General features: G+C 40.1%; 4 protein-coding genes across 5 annotated transcripts; 1 reads left to right on the top strand and 3 right to left on the bottom strand.

Annotated features, from left to right (window-relative positions):
* Nucleotides 1–122: 122 nt before the first annotated feature.
* armc10 (armadillo repeat containing 10) lies at nucleotides 123–4,105 on the bottom strand. Its single transcript, XM_023428304.2, has 6 exons — nucleotides 3,609–4,105; nucleotides 3,213–3,358; nucleotides 2,891–3,025; nucleotides 2,589–2,765; nucleotides 2,276–2,347; nucleotides 123–2,037 (listed from the first exon to the last, which is right to left on the bottom strand). Exons 1-6 carry the CDS (start codon nucleotides 3,865–3,867, stop codon nucleotides 1,786–1,788), a joined length of 1,041 nt encoding a protein of 346 aa, XP_023284072.1. The 5' UTR covers nucleotides 3,868–4,105; the 3' UTR covers nucleotides 123–1,785.
* A 14-nt stretch (nucleotides 4,106–4,119) lies between these two features.
* fbxl13 (F-box and leucine-rich repeat protein 13) lies at nucleotides 4,120–20,930 on the top strand. Its single transcript, XM_023428308.2, has 21 exons — nucleotides 4,120–4,598; nucleotides 4,735–4,841; nucleotides 5,394–5,493; nucleotides 5,614–5,681; nucleotides 9,998–10,152; nucleotides 10,589–10,698; nucleotides 10,803–10,901; nucleotides 11,899–11,994; nucleotides 12,073–12,208; nucleotides 15,743–15,795; nucleotides 16,288–16,388; nucleotides 16,811–16,940; nucleotides 17,419–17,517; nucleotides 17,685–17,805; nucleotides 17,915–18,077; nucleotides 18,170–18,289; nucleotides 18,425–18,548; nucleotides 18,650–18,730; nucleotides 18,978–19,112; nucleotides 19,235–19,398; nucleotides 19,483–20,930. The coding sequence occupies exons 1-21, from the start codon at nucleotides 4,509–4,511 to the stop codon at nucleotides 19,673–19,675; spliced, it is 2,445 nt and encodes an 814-aa protein (XP_023284076.1). The 5' UTR covers nucleotides 4,120–4,508; the 3' UTR covers nucleotides 19,676–20,930.
* LOC111671225 (uncharacterized) lies at nucleotides 5,692–8,832 on the bottom strand. The gene is made up of 3 exons (XM_023428294.2): nucleotides 6,512–8,832; nucleotides 6,154–6,201; nucleotides 5,692–6,074 (listed from the first exon to the last, which is right to left on the bottom strand). The coding sequence occupies exon 1, from the start codon at nucleotides 8,754–8,756 to the stop codon at nucleotides 6,558–6,560; it is 2,199 nt and encodes a 732-aa protein (XP_023284062.1). The 5' UTR covers nucleotides 8,757–8,832; the 3' UTR covers nucleotides 5,692–6,074; nucleotides 6,154–6,201; nucleotides 6,512–6,557.
* LOC111671226 (leucine-rich repeat-containing protein 17-like) lies at nucleotides 11,998–17,021 on the bottom strand. 2 transcript variants are annotated; one of them, XM_023428295.2, is made up of 7 exons: nucleotides 16,881–17,021; nucleotides 15,238–15,397; nucleotides 14,646–15,122; nucleotides 14,332–14,546; nucleotides 13,391–13,546; nucleotides 12,854–12,995; nucleotides 11,998–12,780 (listed from the first exon to the last, which is right to left on the bottom strand). In XM_023428295.2, exons 2-7 carry the CDS (start codon nucleotides 15,357–15,359, stop codon nucleotides 12,498–12,500), a joined length of 1,395 nt encoding a protein of 464 aa, XP_023284063.1. In that variant the 5' UTR covers nucleotides 15,360–15,397; nucleotides 16,881–17,021; the 3' UTR covers nucleotides 11,998–12,497. The 2 variants fall into 2 exon arrangements, with proteins under 2 accessions (XP_023284063.1, XP_087035958.1); XM_087179832.1 differs by having other exon boundaries at nucleotides 15,238–15,443; nucleotides 16,881–16,989.
* Nucleotides 20,931–20,939: the final 9 nt, after the last annotated feature.

Raw genomic sequence — 20,939 nt, 5'->3', positions numbered from 1 at the left:
AACACAAAATAAGACAAAACCAAAAGGCAAGTGTTCAGCCCATCATCTAACCACATGAAGTGAATGTTTCTAGTTGAATATATTTGAGTAAACATGAGAAAGAAAGACGTGGATATCCATCATTATAGGTCATACAGTATTTATTGAACCATTCAAATACACATAACAAACACATTTCTCATTTTATAGGCAAAATGCTGACTAACTTCTTTAAATAAATATGATAATCTAGGTAACAAGTAAATCAACCTCTCACGGTATCTGTTCTGGTAAACGATATTGCCTGAGACATATTTAGGATTTGGGTTAAATAAGGTCAGTGTCCAAACATCAAAAATGTGCAGCATTTCTATACACCTGGACTGGCTCATGCTATAAAATCTTTGCATTAAAAATCATATTCTGAGATCATTTTTCATGCAAATTAGAGGTATGCACTTACACCCATCCTCGTTTCTGTAAATATTGTTTAACAAGTGAACAGATGTGTCCACAGCTTCAGTCCTCCTCCTCTAAACATGCACATCTGTCACTTACATCCTGTCTTATTACAGTAAGTGCATAGCATAACAAGGCTTGTATTTAACATTCAATCACTGTTGTCATTCAACAACCATATGCATGACATTTTTTCACAAACAGTTAACATGGCTATTACCACTACTGTTTTGCCCATGGTCAACGACTCCTCCATCTATTTTCAAGCTCTCTGACTGTTGTGGTAGATATAAAACAATAGTAACAGTCCAGACATCCTTTTCCCCGTGCAACTTCCTCCAGCTCTTCCCTGGAGGATTTGCAGGCCAGTTGAGACAATCAACAACACCAGTACATCCCAGATCAACCCGTCCAGGCAGCTTTGGATGGTGTACCTTCAAAAGGCAAAGTTTATCCAGGTGGCCTCCTTAACAATTGCCCTTAACACCTCAACTAGCTCTTTTAAATGCGGGGAAGGCAGTGTTTCAACTTCAAAATCTTCCGGATACACTGAACCCCTCATCTTATTATAGAATCACAGAAAGTGGGACCAACCGGTCTGAAGGGTAACCTCACTTTGGCTCTTCTAAAATCATGATGCACTTCCTCAAATTAAATACATAGATAAAAGCGCTTGCTTTCAATGGAATAAGATTGATCTTTAAATCTAACATGTCACTAAATCAGCGAGGATTGGAGCTGTCGTACACCCATTCACTGGTGTCTCCAAGGCATGCTGAGGAGTACAGCAAGAAACCTCTTCAATTCTCTTGATAAGTGTCTCTCTGAACCACAGAAAGGTAGTGTATTGTCTCATGCTGCACAAGTCACATGGACACATTCTCTAGAAAACTTTTGGCAGTGAGTTTGGGTTCAGAAATTTCACCTGGAAAATATCTTCAGAGAAAGTAGGTGAAAGTCCCAGAAGAAAGGGCACTGTGGATATTTGAAGGAAAATAGTCTCTGGCAATGTGATGAAAACTCTTGGTGGCAAGACAAAACATGGAAAGGTGGCCTGTTTTTATAATCTACTGAATGAATGGTTTCTCCCTGCTTAGTGTTTACTCGCTGCTCATCAGTTAATTATAGTGTAAGTGACTGGAAATCAGAGAAAAGTGGCTGATGAGGTGGAACAAATAGAGATTGAGGGAGTGTAAGCTGAGTATCCACAGGAAGCTACACAGCCTGCTCTTTTATATGGTTAATGTCAACAGATTCATAATCTAACTTGAAGAGTGATAGGTTGATGGCTTTGGCAAAGTGTGTCAAAACAAAAGCTATGCATGGATCAAGATTCCAGATAGAGGTCTATGTCAAGATACGAGCCACCTGGGCCTGAATTTCCCCATCAGGGTGTGAAAGGAGCTGGACCAGTCTGCTGTGGAGCTGGGAGGATTCATCTAACATGACCCGGAAAAGGCAATCCTGCTTCCGCCTCAGTTCATCAGCTACTTGAGCCGAGGGCCTCCAAGCCTGTAAGTTTCCTGCAAATGTCAGCAGTCGCAGAAGCACCGTAGAGGCTGTTCGTGCGTCAAACAGTAGCACAACAGAAGCTGGAGCCTTGGAAGAAAAAGGACAAGAACAAGATCAAAATAAGGATTTATAATCTGCAGCCCTGTCCCAAAAGTTTGACAACAAAAATCATCTTGGATTATGCAGCATGTCTGTTTGTTTTGATGAACTTTTAACACAGCTGTGCTTAATAACTTAGTGTGTACTATATTGCAAACTACACTGGCTGTTTGACTTATATGAAAATGATAAGATAAAGACTGTATTTTCATCCCTTTAGTCTTACCTGAGCTTGAACAATGTCATCCATCATATCTGGATTAGAGGACAAATTCACAAGGACTCTCAAGGCCTGAACCTGAAACAAAAAATAACTTCACATGTGGGGTTGCACTAACAGCTGTAATGCTCTTGACTCATTTCCAACTACAGCTACAATTTTCAAATATCTCAGAGAGGTATCAGTGGTATCATATCATATCATGATTTAGGAATTGTTAAAAAGATAACTTTTATAGCATAGTAATATAGTATTCAACAATCAGTCTTTAAGAAATGTAAAATATATCAACCCCAGAGCAACCTGAAAAGATACCAACCTGTAATGCTTCATTGCTCACCACAAGTAGAGACAGTAAAAGTGTAATGGATTCTTTCAGCAAGTGTTGATGTTTGTCTGTGACTGAAAGGTTTGTCAGCAGCCTGAGAGCACCAAGCTGAAGGTCAGAATTCACTGGTGACATCTCAATCAGTTCCAGCACTTGCGGCACATAAACCTACAAAACAAGACTTTTAGTGAGACAAGTCTGCCCGCCCCCAAAAATGGATATGTATTATATTAACAAAAATACTCTCTCAGCAATAGCCTGCATGCTATTTGCTGTACAGAATGGCAACAAACCTTTAGTTGCTCCTGGTTTTGGATGTTCATACACAGATTATTTAAAGCATTCAGCGTCTGCACTCTAACCTCTGCTGCAGGATCAGAGAGGAAACCTGCTATGACAGGAATCCCTTCAAATTCCCGTATTAGATTCTGGAAGATCAGTAATAAAAAAAAGAATTTACAATAGTGAGATAACTGACAAACAACACAACAACAACGCAACTTTTTAACTAGGTAAGTTACAGTGTTAGAAAGTTGAGATTCTTGATTGGCAATAAAGAAACCAGTACCAACCTCACTTGCAGAAGGTTTTAGAGAAAGCATCGTTTTACTGTACCTGATTCACAGTGAAGGCAGCAGCGTTTCCTAACGTAACCATAATCCGACATCTGTCAGATGAATTATTGCTGGTCTGCAGACATGACAGCAGCATTTTCAGGTGCTGTGGCTCCAGGTTGCCAGGGGACTGGTGGATGATGCCACCTATAGAGCAAAATAAGCGATTAACCTACATCTAATGGTGTTTAATGTGTTGCAATGGAGACTAAGTACAACCGAGCTGCAGTTACTGCTTTAAGACAAAAGTACTCCATTTGAATTTTGAAATTGTTTACACACAGGAATTCTGAGAAATTATCTTGAGATATTCACTTTGCTAGAACAGTCAGACAAGTTTAGACATAAGCTATTTAGTGTGAGTATTGTCCAACTGTATGAGCTTTATAGTTCTTACCTGATGCAACATCCGTAGGTCGGGGGCAGACAACATCCAGTCCAGACACTTTAGCCAGCAGGCTTCCCGGTTGCAGGGTCACTTCACTGGGCTGATTGCTCCTGACACTAGGACTTTCACTGGTGGCACTTTTCTTATTTCTTTTGAAGCTTCCTCCGCTGATAAGTTTGTATAACCCATAAGAAGCTCCAGCTCCAGCAACTATTCCAAGCAACGCCTTCATGTTGCCGAGCCTAGGAATGACACTGCCATCGCCCATGCTTCTGCTAATTGTGTAGCTCAGCTCTGCTAGCTAGCTAACGTCAAGCTACAGATGCTCTGTAGCGTTGAGTCAAATCGGTTAACCTACCGGCTAACTAACCCAGCTCATTAGCTCAGCAGTTCGCTAGTACTCACGATAACCAACCGAAACCACTACAAAGCCAAGCCAAACTACTGTAGACAGCTTCATTGTTCAGAAAACTGGAGAAGTTTGCTGACAAGCCACAGTTGTCAACAATATTCTGTTCCGTTGTTCCGGGCGGCTCAGAGTGGCCGACCAAATCTTTCGCTGAGTGACTTGGCGATGTAACAAAGCCTTTAAGCCTGTTAGCCTTTAATTTTGTAACGTGTTTTTTGGAATGTGTGTTTTTAAGACATTTGAATAAGCATAACAATTTGTTAGCTGAAAACCCAAATGCGTCCATCTTCACAGAGTAGACTTTATCCGCTACATTTAAACTGATTCGTTGTCCAACACTTAACGGTACTTAAGTTTTACTTGCTTCGTTACTTGGCAACGATGAGTTTCCAAATGGGGGAGCATTATACCAGAGACAGTAAGGTATAGAGGATCTTTGATTATACCAGGCGAAATCTGACAAAACTATCAACGTACACGATAAGTATTTTAATTTGCAGATGTATTTAAGATCAGACATGGCTGTAGCAAACACGGATCCTGTTTTGAAAGAGTGTGAACTGAAACACTGCCTGCCACAAATATATAAGGTAGGTTTAGTAGAAATAACTAGTACAACAACGTTACAAGTAACCATAGCCCTTAGGTCAGCTCTTTAGTTTACACAAATTCACTATAACTATTGACTACTATCACCATTTAAATATAATTTTTCCTTGACAACAGGCACTGTTGACAGCTTCATGCCTGTCATGTCCCAGTGACCCAATACAGTTTCTCAAGAACACTCTGTTGGCCTTCCAGGGACATGATAATCTCCAGGATGTGGACTGGTAGGTAGACCTGTCTTTTCCTGTGACTTTTCTTGAGACGGACACTTGGTGGCTCACTTTCTCTAGTTTTCTTTTACTCCTGGTAGAGAAAGTCATGGTAGACTACCAAATGTGGAGGTGTGAAAATTAAAAACCGTACTCAATTGCTACATTTAATCTCTGAACCCAAAATGTGTTTCAGTGAGAAGAAAAGCATATGTACAAATTACTCAAACTAAAGTGGAAAGATTTTTTAAAATTAAATCACGTGTTTCTTGACCTTTACCATGATACTTCGTGATTTGTAGTACCTAATACCACTGACAATTACAGACAATTCATTTTAAAATAGTTATTGGTACATGAATATTGTCAACTTAAACTTTTGTTTAAAATGGAATTTTTGAAACTCAAGAGTGGTGGTCATTACAGGTCATGTACATTTAAAAGTATTTATTCTTGTGAAATGTAGCAGAAAAAATATCACTTGCTGTACTAGTACCAATATATAACCTTTTACTATTATAAATTTACTATTTTCTGTTTTTGACATCAACTTTATTCCTTTTCGAGGCACAAGTTTGTTGCTGATGTACAACAGCGCAGTGCAACAACCACTTCTATGATCTGTAGAAGTGTAGACAAGGCCTATATGGATCCAGATGAAGACATGGTACAGTATAGTTTAGTAGCATATACGCCATTGAAATTCAAGTTACAGACAAATTACATAGACTCAAATGAAGCAGTTTTAGTGTATTTATAGTAATTGCTGTTCTGTATTCCTTTCTAGCTGCCCCTTTGTCTGCTAGAGAAGGCTTACAGCTGTCAAAGGAAAAATTTAACAAGCTGTTGCTTCAGGTAGGCCTACAGTGCTGACTTCAAGACCAACACGATGACCGTTTGATGAATCATTTCTTTAAAAAAAGGGGGGAAGGCAAGTGGCCATGAGACATTAAAGACAGATTTTTATAAGCTGTCACCCTACATGGAATTTCTTAGAAATACCAAAATTGGGATGGATGAGTCAAAACAAATTTCACCACCTGTTGACCATACTTGCATTGTGACAGAAAAAACAGATCACCAAGCTAAAAACACTGAAATTGTTGAGTAGGTTGAGTAAATTATCCCATCTGACACAATCAAGAGGTAAAAAATATTTATAATATTTAATTCCTTTACGAATTAGATTGGATGTGTGGAGAACACTAGAAACTTGATTTTTCTCCCAGTTGAGGATGGAAACAGATCCTATTGAAAATAGAAAGGAAAGAAATCTTCAACTACAGTTTTCAGGTGTTTGAGAAACAGTCACAATATGAACACTTACCCATATTTGCAAAAGGGAACAGGACTTGCTGACATCCAGTGATGTGACCTACAGTTAAAAAAAAGGAAAATTCACTTAAGTACTGATATCCACAATTGTCATATTAGATACATTTTGCAGTCGTTTACTCTCTAGTTATGCTTTAGAGACAGTCTTTCGCCATTCTATATCTTAAAAGTAGCTTCCATTTACTGCTGTCTTTGTGTAATGTGTATAATTTTATTCAGGATCCTAATGACATAACTGAAGGACATATTCCTAAGTTTGAGATGTGAGAAGCTTCACATTTCAATTAATTAGTTCCAATTATAAGCACAGCAGGTATGTTTAAATGCAAAATGTTAAAAAGTTTTGATACCATTTCATCTTTGTGTTGATTCTTCCCCACTGTTCTTCACATCCTTTTACATCGTGGGATAAAGTGGAGCTTTTTGTTTTCCTGGGGCAGGTTTCCATTGGTCTTTAGCAGTGTTACCTTCAACGTGCCGATATGGTGTATAATAGGTCTTTGATAGAGATACTTTGCCCCGTACATAGCCGTTTCTGGACTTTATAACATATGCGTTTACAGATGGTGGTGACATATTGGGGCCTGTTTGAGGAGGAAGTCTTTTCGTGTTGCCACCATTCCTCCAAAAGACACCATTAAGACCAGAACCAGACACTTTGGATGCTGACAGTGGTTTAGGGGGGTGGTAGGCCATGTTGCTGGGCTCTTTATTCACTTTGGCTGGACGTTTCTGTACTTTGGTTGGTTGTAAGAAGGTCTGTAGAAGGCCAGCTCTGGTAGCAAAGACATCATTTAGAGAAATGCCTTGCCTTTGTTGGGTAGAAAATGAGCCCAGGGGGTTACTGGCACCATATGTATCACTAGATGGAAACCCATCAGAGATTATATTCCTAATTTCAAAGTTCCTAGACATGACTTCATTGCCAAATAATCTTGAAAAGGCTTTCTTTGGTTCTGAGGTTGGAGCCAAGTTAGTTGGAGAGTTAAAACTTCCACTGACCTGAGAGGAGATCATACTCTGGGTTAAATCTAAGACACTGGAAGTGGGAATGGGAGTATTGTCATTCATTTGTTCTGGCTCCTGAATGGCAGACACTAGATTCTGCTTGGACAGGTCAGATATCTCCTCATTTTTTGCATGGGTATTGAGGCTGGATGGACGAGAATCACTCTGGTTTCTGAGATAGCCATCATGTCTGCTTGAGTCATGAAGAGCGCTTGAAGGTTTCATAATAAACACTAGGTGGGATCTGACAGGCTGCTTTCCGCTAAACACTTGATGCTGAGGGTCATGTGGGCCACTTGCTACAACACCCACATGGCTGTTAGTAGAACCATGAGATACAGGCAGGTGCATGGTGGGAGTGTAGTTTACATCCTTTTTTTCCTTGTCAACAGTTGGTTGATACGTTTGAACTGATTGGGCTGGTCTTTCCCTGTGTTTGGGTAGATTATCTGGGACGTAGAGTTGACCTCTTGGTGCACTGACATATAAACTTTTACTATAGGAATTCAAAGATGGGGGCTTTTGGGGAGACAGGACATCAGCTTGAGTCACTCTGTGTAGCTCCTCTCTTTGGAAATCGTTACCAAATTCAAAGCCACCTGATGGTTTTTGATACCCTGTAAAAGAGTCTCCACTGTGAGATGAATATGTTGGTTGTTGGATATTCTTCTCAGAGGTTATAGGTTTTACACTGGATGTCTTACTTAAATAATAGCCGATTTGTTGAGATGGGCTGTTTGGGGGGTTGACAGGGGATGCAGTCACCTGGCTACTGTAATAAAAATCCCCTCCAAAGAATGAGCCAGAGGTTGTTTGTTCAGGGAGCATGTAGCTTGTTGACTGAACATCTTCATTTTGCACTTCAGGAGCATTTGTGAAAATGTCAGGGTTTTCCCCAGGGTTTCCACCATTGGCCAAACTTCCATAATTACTTAAGACATGATCTGTGTCTGCAAAATTATGGCGTGGGTAGAGCGCAGAGACAGGGCCATAGTCTTGATTGTCATAAACACTAGGAGAAATGAGATTTGCGGTGAAGTCGACAGGATCAGGAAAAGAGAAGCTTTCTCTTGGCTTTTCGTAGTTGGCATCTTGTTCACTCTGTTCAAACACTGTATTTGTAGGTTCACGCCAGACTTCATTTTTACTGTTGTCATCATGGGCAGATCCTTCTGTTACAGAATCAGACCTAGTAGAAGACTCTCCGTTAATATTTTGAGCACCAGAAGTCAACTCAATCTTCATTGTTTCCCGTGCAGTTTGAAAATGTCTGCTCAGGTCACTTCCTGGTGTTAAGAAGGAGCTCTTCATAGCTTCAATAAAATGTCTGAAATCTTTGATTGTTGGGAAACTGATGCCCTCCACAGTTTTCTTTGGTGTGTGCTCCTTCACTAGAAGGCCAAAAGGATGATTATAATCAGAACTTGAATGCTCATAGGGAGCAGAGGGGACCACTAAAAAGTCTTCTTGCTCCTGTTTCGAGTCTGGTTTGTGTTGCACCATCTCTTCACTAAGGCTGGTAACATCCTCTTTGTTTTCATGATGGACTGGTTCTCTCTGAAGGGAAACAAAACTCTGGTGCCTCATAGCTTGTGTTTTATCCTCATTGTTTGTGTTTAAAAATGCTCCAGAATGAAACTGGTTTGAGGTCTGTGGGTTGTCATTGAGAGAGTAGCCATGTGCAATATTGCAATCTATCAGGGAATGAAAACATGCATTACATTAAATTAATATGATTGAACATAGCAGAGAATAAATTTTAAAAATCTTACCTTTCTGAGGAAGGAAACAAATGCAGCCCCATAACAATAGAGTGCAAAGCCAAGAAACCCTGAAAAACAATGGAGTTAGACATTAAAAAAAAAATAGCATAGGCCAAATTTAGCCAAAAATACACACTTGTATATTATTTACCCAAATGGATGATCCATGCCTGTGAGTTCAACCACTGCATCCACCTGCAACAGCAACAGTCTGTCTTAAAACTACCAGCCCAGATGACAATCAATCATGCTCCGTCCTTTCTTTCTCTAGAAAGTTTGACAGCAAGGGGTTGCCAGGAAAAGTGCAAGGAAGGATACTAAACTTTTTCAGCTAACCTGCTTACACTGATTGCAATGAGGTGATTGTAGACAGCTGGTGCCCTGTGAAAATCAACCTTATTGGACGAGCACAGGAGCATTGATTCAAACGACTGCATGGTGATGGCTTGAATATGAATGTGAGGTTATAGCCTAAAACCGTCTTTTGCCTTCCTCTTAATGTCTTTTTTATAAATCTGTGAGTCTTGAATATAGAAATTAGACATGATTAATAAGAAGACATTAAGCTTGATCATATTTGGAACAGTGTGTTGAGGTTACATTCAGGTTATTTCATAATCCTTTTAAATTTTGAAATGTTAAGCACTTTAAGTTAATGTTCAGGCCTTAAATGTGATCATGATCGTACCAAGAGAGAGTGACTCAGATGGAGCTCCAGGCAGATATTTGACCCATGTGAATGAAAGTCTTGAACGTTTTCTCTGGATCATTGTTAACAAGTGGGAAAGTTCATGAGCATATTCTATTTCACGGATTCCCTTTCACCTCTCCATTGTCAGTGTAGTCATCTCTATCAGTGACCTTTTGTCCTGTAAATCACTCTGTCTTGTCTGAATGTAAACCTGCTTCAGTTGAGATAATCATTAGAATTAACTTATTTAAGATGACATAATGATCAGAATTAATCCATAACATTACTGACTCCTGTCCTGTTGAGTTGATGCAGGTGTCTGACAGCCTGCCTGCGTACCTGTTCACTGAATTAATGATGAGCTGGGTCCACAGGAAGTGGAAGAGGTTCACCATGCAGAGCAAGAGAGATACCATAGAGCTGGCTCTGCAGATGGACATGACAAAGAAGCACTTTGAGACGAAATGCCAGCAGGTTGCACTCACCAAATGGTTGAACTGGGTGAAATTACACAAGAGGACACAGGCTGGTAGGTGACTATAAAATATTTCTGAGTGAAAAAAGAATCATGAGGAGTGTTGGCTTAACTTATGGGAACTGAACTGTTTTTGCAAGCTCCGACTTTATCGTGTATAGCCAGAGAAAACATGCATTGTGGTTAAGAAATGCGTCCAAACTGAAAGTCTTTCCTGACAATAATTTCTTCCTCACTCTGTACACCCACTCCTGTGACTCATTTTGTCCCTTCTACTTTCACCATTAAACTCTGAGACTTGACCCTATTTTTAAAAGCAAATTTTGTCTTGTGATTCAGTTCAATCCAACTTATATTTACTTATATCATATTTCAGTATAACTTATACAGTTATATTGTTGCCATAATTTAGCCCACATGTTATCCTCTACTAAAAAAGAATTGCAAATACTTGTGTTGTTTTAAAGATTTCAATTTCTTTTCAACTTAGCTGCCATAGAGAAACTTGAGAGACTTGTAAACGCTGGTCGCAATAAGCGCATCATAGCTGCATGGTGTAATGTTGCAAAGGACGCAAAGAGGACAAAGGAGTATTTTAAGGTACGCTTTCATGTGGAGTTTTAGTTTAACAAATGTGTGCAATCACACATGTACACATACACACATTATAAACATATTTGAGTGTGTTTTTATGCATCTTGCAGAAGTTGGAAATGGGTTCTCTAGAAATCAACAACAAGGACCACCAGATTGGAGAAGGATGTGACGGACTCTCAGTGCTCCCTGGCAGCCTTGCATTGAAGGTATTTCTTCTTAAACCTCACAGCATTCATGAAGTTCACTCAGAGTGATGATGGCCCTGGGTTTAAAGCTGTAGAAGTGACATTTTTCAGTTCTCTAAGTTGCCAGTGATAGTACATAAGGACTTCACTGTAAACATACAAGGTGGGGCTTTCACATGTGGCTATCACAATAATGACACTAATACTGGTTCAACCTACATAAGACCAGTCCCGTCATTTAATGACCACATCTCATACTTCCAGTCTCTGTGAGGCCAGTTGATTAAGGTCAGTCACAGCTGATTATGCTATAGTGTAGCTGTTACCCACAGAGAGTGCTGTGTTTATGGGACAATTCACTCACAAGATTTGTTGCAGTGTTATGGTTTAAGCACAATAATGATAATATTTTTGTAGACCTCATGTAATTGTTGGAAGTACTTTTATAGCAGTGTCTTTCTAAATTAAAAAAATGTTGGAAACTTCAGTGAACAAGTTATCTTACTGCCTCTTCTTAAATGAATCAGTTGTAGCCCCTGTTTGCTTTGGCTTCACATAGCCTGGCAATGTGAGTGCAGTTTTGGCTTTGTTTGCTCTGGTGTTTCTGCCCAACACCTCTCTCAATAAATAGTGCTCCAACATGACTATGTTTGGAGAGAGAAAGGGCCTGCTTGTTCACTTGCATCACTCTGGCTTGCAAAGGGGCAGTTACAGAGGTGGCAGTGAACCCTGTCTGGGTGCCTAATTTTCCCCTTGGCAGCAGCCAGATATCACCAAGGCGAGGGATGTTCATGTGAAGTTAAAACCTGGAGGACCAAATATCGATCAAAAGATCAGTATGAAAATTGCTTCATTGCTTTAATCTGTGGATTTCTTTCTCCTAACATTTGGCACAGAGGAAGGTGTGCTGTAATTTTTAGTCAGATAAATATAGAGGCAATTCTTGTGTCTGCCCTCTTTCATTTCACACTTTGCAGAATTATCAGATACTGTATGTTGTTTTGTTTTTTTTCTACAGATCTTTCAATATCTAGAATTACGAGACTGGCTGAATTGTGCTGAGGTCTGTTGCACATGGAAAGCTATCATCCAGTCAGGCACACTGTGGAGTCAGGTCTGTATAGAGATTGAATCTTGTATTTAATTCATAAGTGTAACAGGAATATACATGTTTAATTTGTGTCCTTGTTAGATCAACTTCTCTGTAGAGAAAGACTGGATAACAGACAGCACAATGAAGCAGATTCTGCAGAACTATCGCCCATTTGTTATCCATCTTAACCTGCGGGGCTGCACATCACTTACATGGCCCAGCTTGAAATGTATCAGTGAGTATTCCAGATCCTATTACTACATGTGATTTTTTGTTGTGTATTTGATATGCAATACCCATGTTTCACATAGGTGTGCACTGACCGATACAGATGCTTACATGCTGTAAGTGTAATAATTACAAAACTGTCAATAAATTGACAAAGCTTATATTCTGATTGCACAGTACTGACAAAACATAAAAGCAACACAGGAAAGGAAGTTTCTCCATCTGATACAGACTGTTTTATAATATTGAAGGAAATTGAAAGACAGGAAAATAAAGAGCCTTTAAAAAGTCAGATTTCAAGACAATCTGATGATTTGGTATTTCTGTGGCACTCTCAAGTGGCTCGGCTCCAGCTCCTCCTCCAGCTCTCTCTGCACTTCCATCGGTGTGTTCCAAAGCTCAGGGTCCGTTTGGTCTTGATCTGTTCTGCTGTGCTGTCTGTCCTTTGGACACTCTCTGTTGTAGGAATGCACATACTCCTCCACACTCTCCCCAGTATGTTCAGGAGGGGAACGACAGATCAGGCCAGAGTACCAAACCCCTGGGTGATGATGCAGCCAGTAAACCATGTAGTGGATGCTGAAAAAATGCAGTCAGTGTTTAATAATGATTTGCTATTGTGTCAAACACACATTTAAGCAGAAGAACCCACCTGTAGTCACACACCCAGGGGTTTCCCCCCAGTTTTAGCTGTGATAGGAAGTAAAGGTCTTCAAGAACCCCGTACTGGACATAATGCAGGCTGTTGTCAGACAAGTCCAGCTCACGGAGGTGCAGGAGCCCAAACAGGGATGCTATTAGAGAGAAAAGAAATACAGTAAATGTCTGGGCATAGCATCCATTTATTTCTCGATTCTCTCAGTATAATTACATTTAGTCTGACCTAATGCTGGTTATTAATAACCGCGAAAAAAGGCAGCGGCGCCTGAATCACTTGAGCCCAGTGAGTATGTCTGTAAGTCAGCTTTACCCACTATAAATAAAGCTAATACTATACATACAAAGATGAGAGAATGCCTGCTGTCAACAGCAGTTGTGTAACCTTATCTCGCCAAAGAATCTGGCCAAAGGAAAACACAACTTTATTAGTGTAGATCTTTATCCTGGATATTACAGGAAATATTAAGCATGCACTACAGTATTCACTGATCGTAATTAATAGCTATGCAGTACACATAGAATGTTTTACCTGTGTCGATGCGCTCCATGTTGTTATTACTGATGTTAAGGGTTCTGAGGCTCCTCGCGCTTTGGAAATCTCTGGCTCTGAGATGATGGATTGAATTATGGGACAGATCAAGATGAACAACATCATCTGGAATGCCTGTGGGAACCTCAGTCAGACCTGAAAATTGAAAGGAAGGGGTTATGTAAGAGGTTACTCAAATACGTTTGATTTATTCTATGTCTGCCAAAAGATAACTTTGGTTCAATCACATGCTCTGTATTTGTTTTAACAAATAATCAGATTGATGTATTTTTCATCTATACCATCCAAATTTCCAAAGACTGCTCTAAGAAATCAGCTTTCCTCTGTTTGTACTGTAAGTTCAGTAACTGAAAAATTGAGGCAGAGACAGATTTATGCTCTGCCTTTGTCCATGGCCTGAATTCAATACTAATGTCCAGGCCTCCTGCCAGCAGGAGACACATAGTAATGAAACATTATTTGATTTGTCTATTCTTAGGCAAATTTAAAAGGCTTATATGTGATTTACAATGGACTTATTCTGATATAGTAGCCAAACTTTGATTAGCTGATGCTTTCCAAGTTGTTCTTTAGGTAAAAAAAAAAATGACTAGAAAATGGGATCAGTCAGAGGTTAAGGAAGCAAGTAACATAACATGGAATAAAAGACACAAGCTAAACCAGATATGCGTATTTGCCAGTTCTGTGTCTGGCCCTTAGAATTCTTTGAGGTATGGAAGTTTAGTTATTCCAGTCATGCAACAGTAATATTTTATCATGAGCAAACAATCTCTCTGATGTGGTGCTACAGAGGTATTTCTCTTAAGCCCTCTGTTGCATACTAAACATGTGTACTGAATCTCTCAAAACATAATGAGGCTTAGAGTAGTGTACAGTTAATCAAACTGCTTTACAGAAATATAAGCTGATTGCAGACTTGCCTCGTTTACTGCAGTCCATTCGTATTTGGGGGAAAAGGTAGGTATGGCAAGATGTGGTGGCATCTGGTTTGCCGCGAAATGGACTGGGCTTTGCAGGGACTGTAGTATTTGTTTGGTCCCACTCTGGGTTGCCGGTTGGGTCTGACTCCTTACAGAGTAACTCAGGGTCAACCTGCTTCAACTTCATGCCTTTTAGCCTGATGGGCTCTTCACACCTAGCAGAAGAAAATACAGTCATGGATGAGTCAAATGGAATATTTGGAGGCTGTTTGTCATCCTGAGTCTCAGTAATGAGTTTTGGTGAAACAATTCACCTGGCATGATTTCCTAAATTACGGTTGCTTGGGACCTGAAGGGTGCGGGTGAGACTGTCCAACGGGCAGAGACAATTCCAGGGATTATCATATAAACGCAGGTAGTGAAGGTTTGGCATAGGGATGAGGGCCTCCTCGCTAAGTGTTCTCAGGCGGTTGTGTTGCAGCAGCAGGGTTTTGAGGCGTGCCAGGCCCTGGAAGGCCCCTTCCTCCACTAAAGAGATCTGGTTCTGCTGCAAGTCTAGACTTGCTAAATTCTCATATCCAAAGAAAGCCCCATCTTGAAGGATTTTGAGCCGGTTGCGAGCTAGAAGGAGGTGCTTCGGTTCTTTTGACCAGGTTTTTGAGATAGGAATGGAGTTGAGACGTCGGTCCTGACAGTCCACAAAGATGTCTCCAGATTCTGTCAACTCTGTGCAGTCAGGTGAAACGAGCCCAGAGGGTCCTGATCTGCTGTGACGCCCAGCACCTCTGACCCTGACAGTAGTCAAACACAGACAAAGCAAATTTGTGGCTTGTCATAGTCTATACACTGTCACAAAAGTCTGTGAAAAATGGATAGCACAAGTCAGACTCTAGAGTGAATCTATACCTGTCACGTGTGAGTTTGTGTCGTGCTCCTCTGAGGCCTCTGCCCTTCCCCGACCTTTTCATCTCAGTGGACGGGAGCAGGAGGAGTAGGGAGGCTAAGAGTAGACAGGAGTTCACTTGCATTCTGAGCCCTGCAGGGATTGTCTTTTCTGTAACAAGAGCTGGAGCCAAAGCAAGAGTTTGAGATGAAAGTCTTCTGAAAACAAACTTGAGAACAGAAGCAATGGGTCAGCAGTGTTATTGTTGATGAATTCCAGCTGCTGCTTACACTGCGGAAGAAGTGAGAGGTTGCACATTATGTAAGAGATAGGAGCCGTCCAGGAATATATATACAGCTTTGACAGAAGGCAGACTACTGTATCAATTCATGTTGCTCCTTACATAATGTTGTATATTACTTTATTATATTTCACCTTACATATAATATTTAAAGCAAATTATTTCCAAAAATGGACAACAGAGTTTGACCAGCCATTTTCTATTTTTATGTGCATCTTTTATTGTAGGTGAATGCAGGAATCTCCAGGAGCTCAATGTATCAGAGTGTTTTAATGTCACAGTGAGTAAAACATTGTTAAGCTTACTGACAATATATAGATGAAAGCAAAATCCTAAATTTAAAAGAAAATGCATCTTCTTCATATCACACATATTATTTTTCTTTTTTTTGTTTACACAATTTTCTAAAGTTTAATAACAGCTAGTTAATGATTATAAATAATGATAAAACCCCAATGGAAATATACACTGAAAAATGTCCTTTGCCCAAGATTAAATTATTCTTGATGATCGTCATTGTTAAGATTTATTAGACGGTCACAGATAAGAGTAACATTTGTTCAGTATTTGGTTGCATTTATCTAAGTCATTTTAGTCTGTTTTATACATTGTAATATTTATCATTTATTTCATTTCATGAAAACCAAGTAGTTTAATTTTTTGTTAATGCACTGTTGATTGTGATTTTAGACGTTAGACTGTCCCATAAACTCAAGTAATATGTCTTGTTGAGAATACTTGAGGTAACATTTGAACCTGTGTTCTTTAACAGGACATGATGGTTCAGAGACTTGTCGAAGGATGTCCCTGCCTGCTCTACTTGAACCTTTCCTGCACACTTGTAACAAACAAAACTCTAAGAGAACTGTCCAGGTAGATCTTCAGACACTTGGCTCTGTGACGAGATTAGATTTGTGTGGTCCGACTCACTTGTTTATCCAAGTGATCTTTTTCTGGCTTTCTGCCCCTTAGTTCCCAGAATTATCCCCATTTCTGTTTGTCCAACATGCAGCCCCTTGCTGGGTTGTATTTCATGTCTGAAAACAGTGTGGTCAGTACCAATATAATGATTTAGAACAGCTGTGGTACTAGAATGTATGATTGCATCATTGATAGACTTGTAGGTTGAACAGTTTAGCAGCATTGCTCAAAATAATTCACATTTTACCATACAAGAACTTGAATGTATTTTTCTTTTCCTTTTGTTAAAAACATTATAACAAATAACTGATCTACTCTAAGCTTAAACACAAATAATTTGTTTCTTATAAAATAATCTAATCGATCTTGAACAGGAACTGTCTCAACCTTCAATACCTCAGTCTGGCATACTGCTACAGATTCACAGATAAAGGTTTTCTATACCTGACCACAGGGAAGGGCTGCCACAGTCTCATCCACCTCAACCTGTCCGGCTGCACTCAGGTTGGTGTGCTCCACTCGGTTTGGTATGTAATCACAGCTTCAACTGTAGACAGGACACAGCTTCTTGCCTTTTGAATGTTCAGTGTTGAGACCGCCTTGGAGAAATCTGGTCACTGCTCTCACTGTTTGCACGTGTCTCCTCTTGTTGCTGGCTGTACACTGGTGACTGTTTGTACTCATTTAGTGCTCAAAGGGATAGGACAAAAATCTGAAGGAGAAGTAGAGTAAAAGGCAGCTCTGTCCAAGAGGAGGGTTGGGTTTATATAATCAACTGTGGCCCACCCACTCAAGATGTGCACACTCCATAACATAACACACATGTGCCGCAACATTAAACACACTTTTCTCTGGGAATGTGCATTAGTTTGGTTCCAGATGTATGGTTCCACTTTATGGGGCCCTGAAAATGTGAGCAGTGCATCCAGGAGAGTGATTCAGATTCCATTGTGGACGCATATTTTCCCCTCTCTCCTCCCAGATGACAGTAAATGGGTTCAAATACATCTCAGCCGGATGCCCTTCACTCAAAGAGGTTGTGATTGATGACATGCCCACACTGTCAGATAGCTGTGTCTTGGTAAGTTGGTTCATTTATAACACTGCAGGTTTCATACAGTCTTAACATCACAGCTCTGGATAAATCAGAAAAGTATTTGCTTCATCAGCTCATGCATCATTGTTTGTCCACACACCCATAACCCCTCATAGCAGAGAAGAGTTTTGAATCTTACACTCCTCTAACAGGCACTACTTTCCAGATGTCGCTGTCTGTCTGCCATTTCTCTGCTGGATGCTCGTCATCTTTCTGACGTTACCTTCAAAGCCATCGCTGAAGCAGCAACACTGAAGACTTTCAGTACAGAGGGTGAGATCATTTTGCATCCTACAGCCTTCATTTCCATATACAGTACGCATGAAAAGATATAACACGGATTCAGTTATTCTGTCTGTTCTACACCCCATGTGCGCTTTAGGTAACAACCAACTCTCAGACGTCAGCTGGAAGGCCCTGTGCAGCAGCTCGCAAGGCCTCAACCGACTCCACGCTGCAGAATGTCCCAGAATGACTGACACAAGCCTCAAATCTGTCGCTACCCTCAGGGACCTGCATTACCTGGACATCTCACTTTGCCACAAGTTTGTGTGTTTGTACCTGCTGAAGCATGTTACACTTCCAATCTTGATGTTGTGCTTTGTCATTTTACTGCATGATGTAATTTGTGTTTCAGGGTGAGTGATGTTGGGATCAAGTACTTGACTGAAGGTTCCTCAGTCACCAAATTGCGAGAGCTAAATGTCAGTCACTGCAGCCATATCACTGACATCTCTGTCATGAGGATTGCACAAAGGTATGCAGCATAACTGCACACACACACACACACACTCATAGAAACATACCTTGCAGTGGTTTGTTGATTAGTTTCACGTAGCAGCTCTTTCGTGTCTTTTTGTGAATGTGTGTGCATGTGTGTATAATTGATCAGGTTGTGTAAACTGCGACATCTCAACTTGAGTTACTGTAAGAGACTGACTGACATGAGTCTGGAGTGGCTGAGTGGCAGCTCTATCTGCTCTCTTGACATCAGCGGTTGCAACATCCAGGATCAGGTATCGTTTGGATGTTTGTTTTTACAGTCACACATTCCTGAAAAAAAAAGAAAACTGACCTTTGTGGTGAACAATCTGTGACTTTATGGTTGTACTTTTAGGGCCTGGCTGCTGTTGAGGAAATTCGCTTGAGGAAGTTAATTCTTGCTGAGTGTGTCTACATCACAGACATTGGCATAGAGGTACAAATCTAGCTAGAATTTCAACACATGGCCAGATGTAAAATGTTTGTGGAGTCCAAGTTTACTTCCCTTTACATTGTTGACAGGAATTAAACTTGTACTCAAACAGTTTCCCATTAAAGCAGTTCCAAAAAAAGAAGTCACTCAAACAGAAGTGAACAGAACAGCAATAGTAATCTTTTTGTAGCATCAGTTAACATTTTATCCCAAATCTCTCTGTCTTCTCCCTTGTTCTCCACGAGGACAGAAGCTGTGCAAGAATGTGAGAGATCTGGAACATGTTGATGTGTCTCACTGTGTAGCTCTGTCTGACCCAGCCATCAGAGCCATTTCATTTTACTGCACAGGTCTGGTCACACTGCGGATGTCAGGTTGTCCCAAGGTACACACACAGTAGACACATTCTCCTGAAGCATTTACATGTTCCCTGGTAGTTCCCAAGTCCATTGTGTATCCCCTTGTCACGTCATGCCACGTTTTCTGTTTTCTTCTGCTTTGCCTCAGATGACAGATGTGGCAGTGCAGTATCTGACAAGTGGATCTCGGTACCTGCGAGAGCTTGATGTGAGTGGCTGTGTTCTCCTCACAGATCGCACACTACGACACTTACAAAGGATCTGTCCCCCGCTCTGCTCCATCACAATGTCCTGCTGCAGCAGCATCTCCAAGTAAGACACAAATTTAGAAGAGCACTGCAAAGTTAAAGTCCTGCATGAGAACTTTTAATGAGCAGTGAGTGTGTGTTCCTTCAGGTTGGCCGCCTTAAAGCTGCAGCCACGTGTGAAACACTGGGAGCACAGCAACGACTATCCTCCATACTGGTTTGGGTACAACGTGGGTCAAATAGTGCATCCAATAACAAGACCCATCATGACTGATGACACCTGGGATGTGGTAGAGCAGCACTCAGTGATAACAAGAGCAGCAAGTAAAGAAAGGACATAAACAAATCTCAATAAGTAATGATTTTATAAAGACACAGTCCTAAGCAATAGGCACAGCATTACTGACAATCATGCAGTCACAGCAGCTATCACTATATTACATACTTTATATCAAAATGTATTAAAGGCATTTTCAACAAACCATCATTTGAGATAACCCTCAGCAAAATCTCAAATTACTGGTTATAATCAGCTTGAGTTTCACTGTTTTGTATGTACCCTACCTGTTTGAATATAAGGTCAGAATTAGCACTGCTTCAGCTGTCTGCTTGACACATTATATTTCATCAGCTCCTGACAGTGGAACATCCTGTGCTGTCCTGTGTTGCCTTTAATACTGTAGATCACTTTTTGCTTCTACATAAATTTTTACACATTGCCTTTGACGCTTGGCAAGGCTCCAGTGGCTGTGATGTATGTATGTGATTTTCACTGTGGTTTTCTTCAGGGGTCCTTTATTGTTGACAATTTATAGTAAGGATATGATATGAAGTTGATATTTAATATATAATTTGCATGCTAAATTTTCTTTTGCTCCTTATATTCTATACGGCCATCCATCAAAAGTCAGCAACTTCTCAATTGTAAGTTTGTTTTAAACTAAGAAATACAGTTTAAAAAACCTTACTGCTCCAATTTTGGGTTGTATATACTGTATTTCTTAGATGGCACTAGGATAGATGCTGCCTCAGTCTAACTACAACAGATTCCAGATTGAGGAGAAACATAATTTAAAATGTTCTATAGATGGCTAGTAGTAAGATTACTGAGAAAAGTTGCCACCCTGTATATGAAGAGTTGCTTCCTTATCCCTTGCAAAAAGAAAAATAATTTTAGATTATAGAGATACAATCTATAGTTGAGTTGCAGCCATAATTCTGAAATCACTGGACGCTGTTTACCATGCAGCACAAATTATTAATCACAGATGACAAGTATAACACACACCACTGTGTCGATGCAAAAGTTGTCTGGCCATCTGTAGGATTAAAGACATGACTATCATTAGTATATATTCAATTGCAAAGGTTTTTACTTCCATATACAAAGAACCAACTACAAATCACTTTATATTTGGACCTCAGTTCAACAGCCTGATTTCAGAGCTTGTGAAATCTGATCAGAATTGTTTTGTTTCTTTGTCTAAATTTTGTGATATAGTATATATAGATAGTTTGTCCATGCAATGTCTGTGTACAACTATGTTGTTTATTTATGCTTATTAAATTAAAAAGATGTAACCTTTTATTTTACAATCTTGATAT

The sequence above is a fragment of the Seriola lalandi genome, unplaced genomic scaffold, assembly GCF_002814215.2.
Source record: "Seriola lalandi dorsalis isolate HSWRI2012SDOR001 ecotype SW California unplaced genomic scaffold, Sedor1 jcf7180002054873, whole genome shotgun sequence".
Classification (NCBI taxonomy): Eukaryota; Metazoa; Chordata; class Actinopteri; order Carangiformes; family Carangidae; genus Seriola; species Seriola lalandi.
The sequence above is the reverse complement of the archived record's forward strand: the minus strand, read 5'-3'. Positions and strand labels throughout refer to the sequence as shown.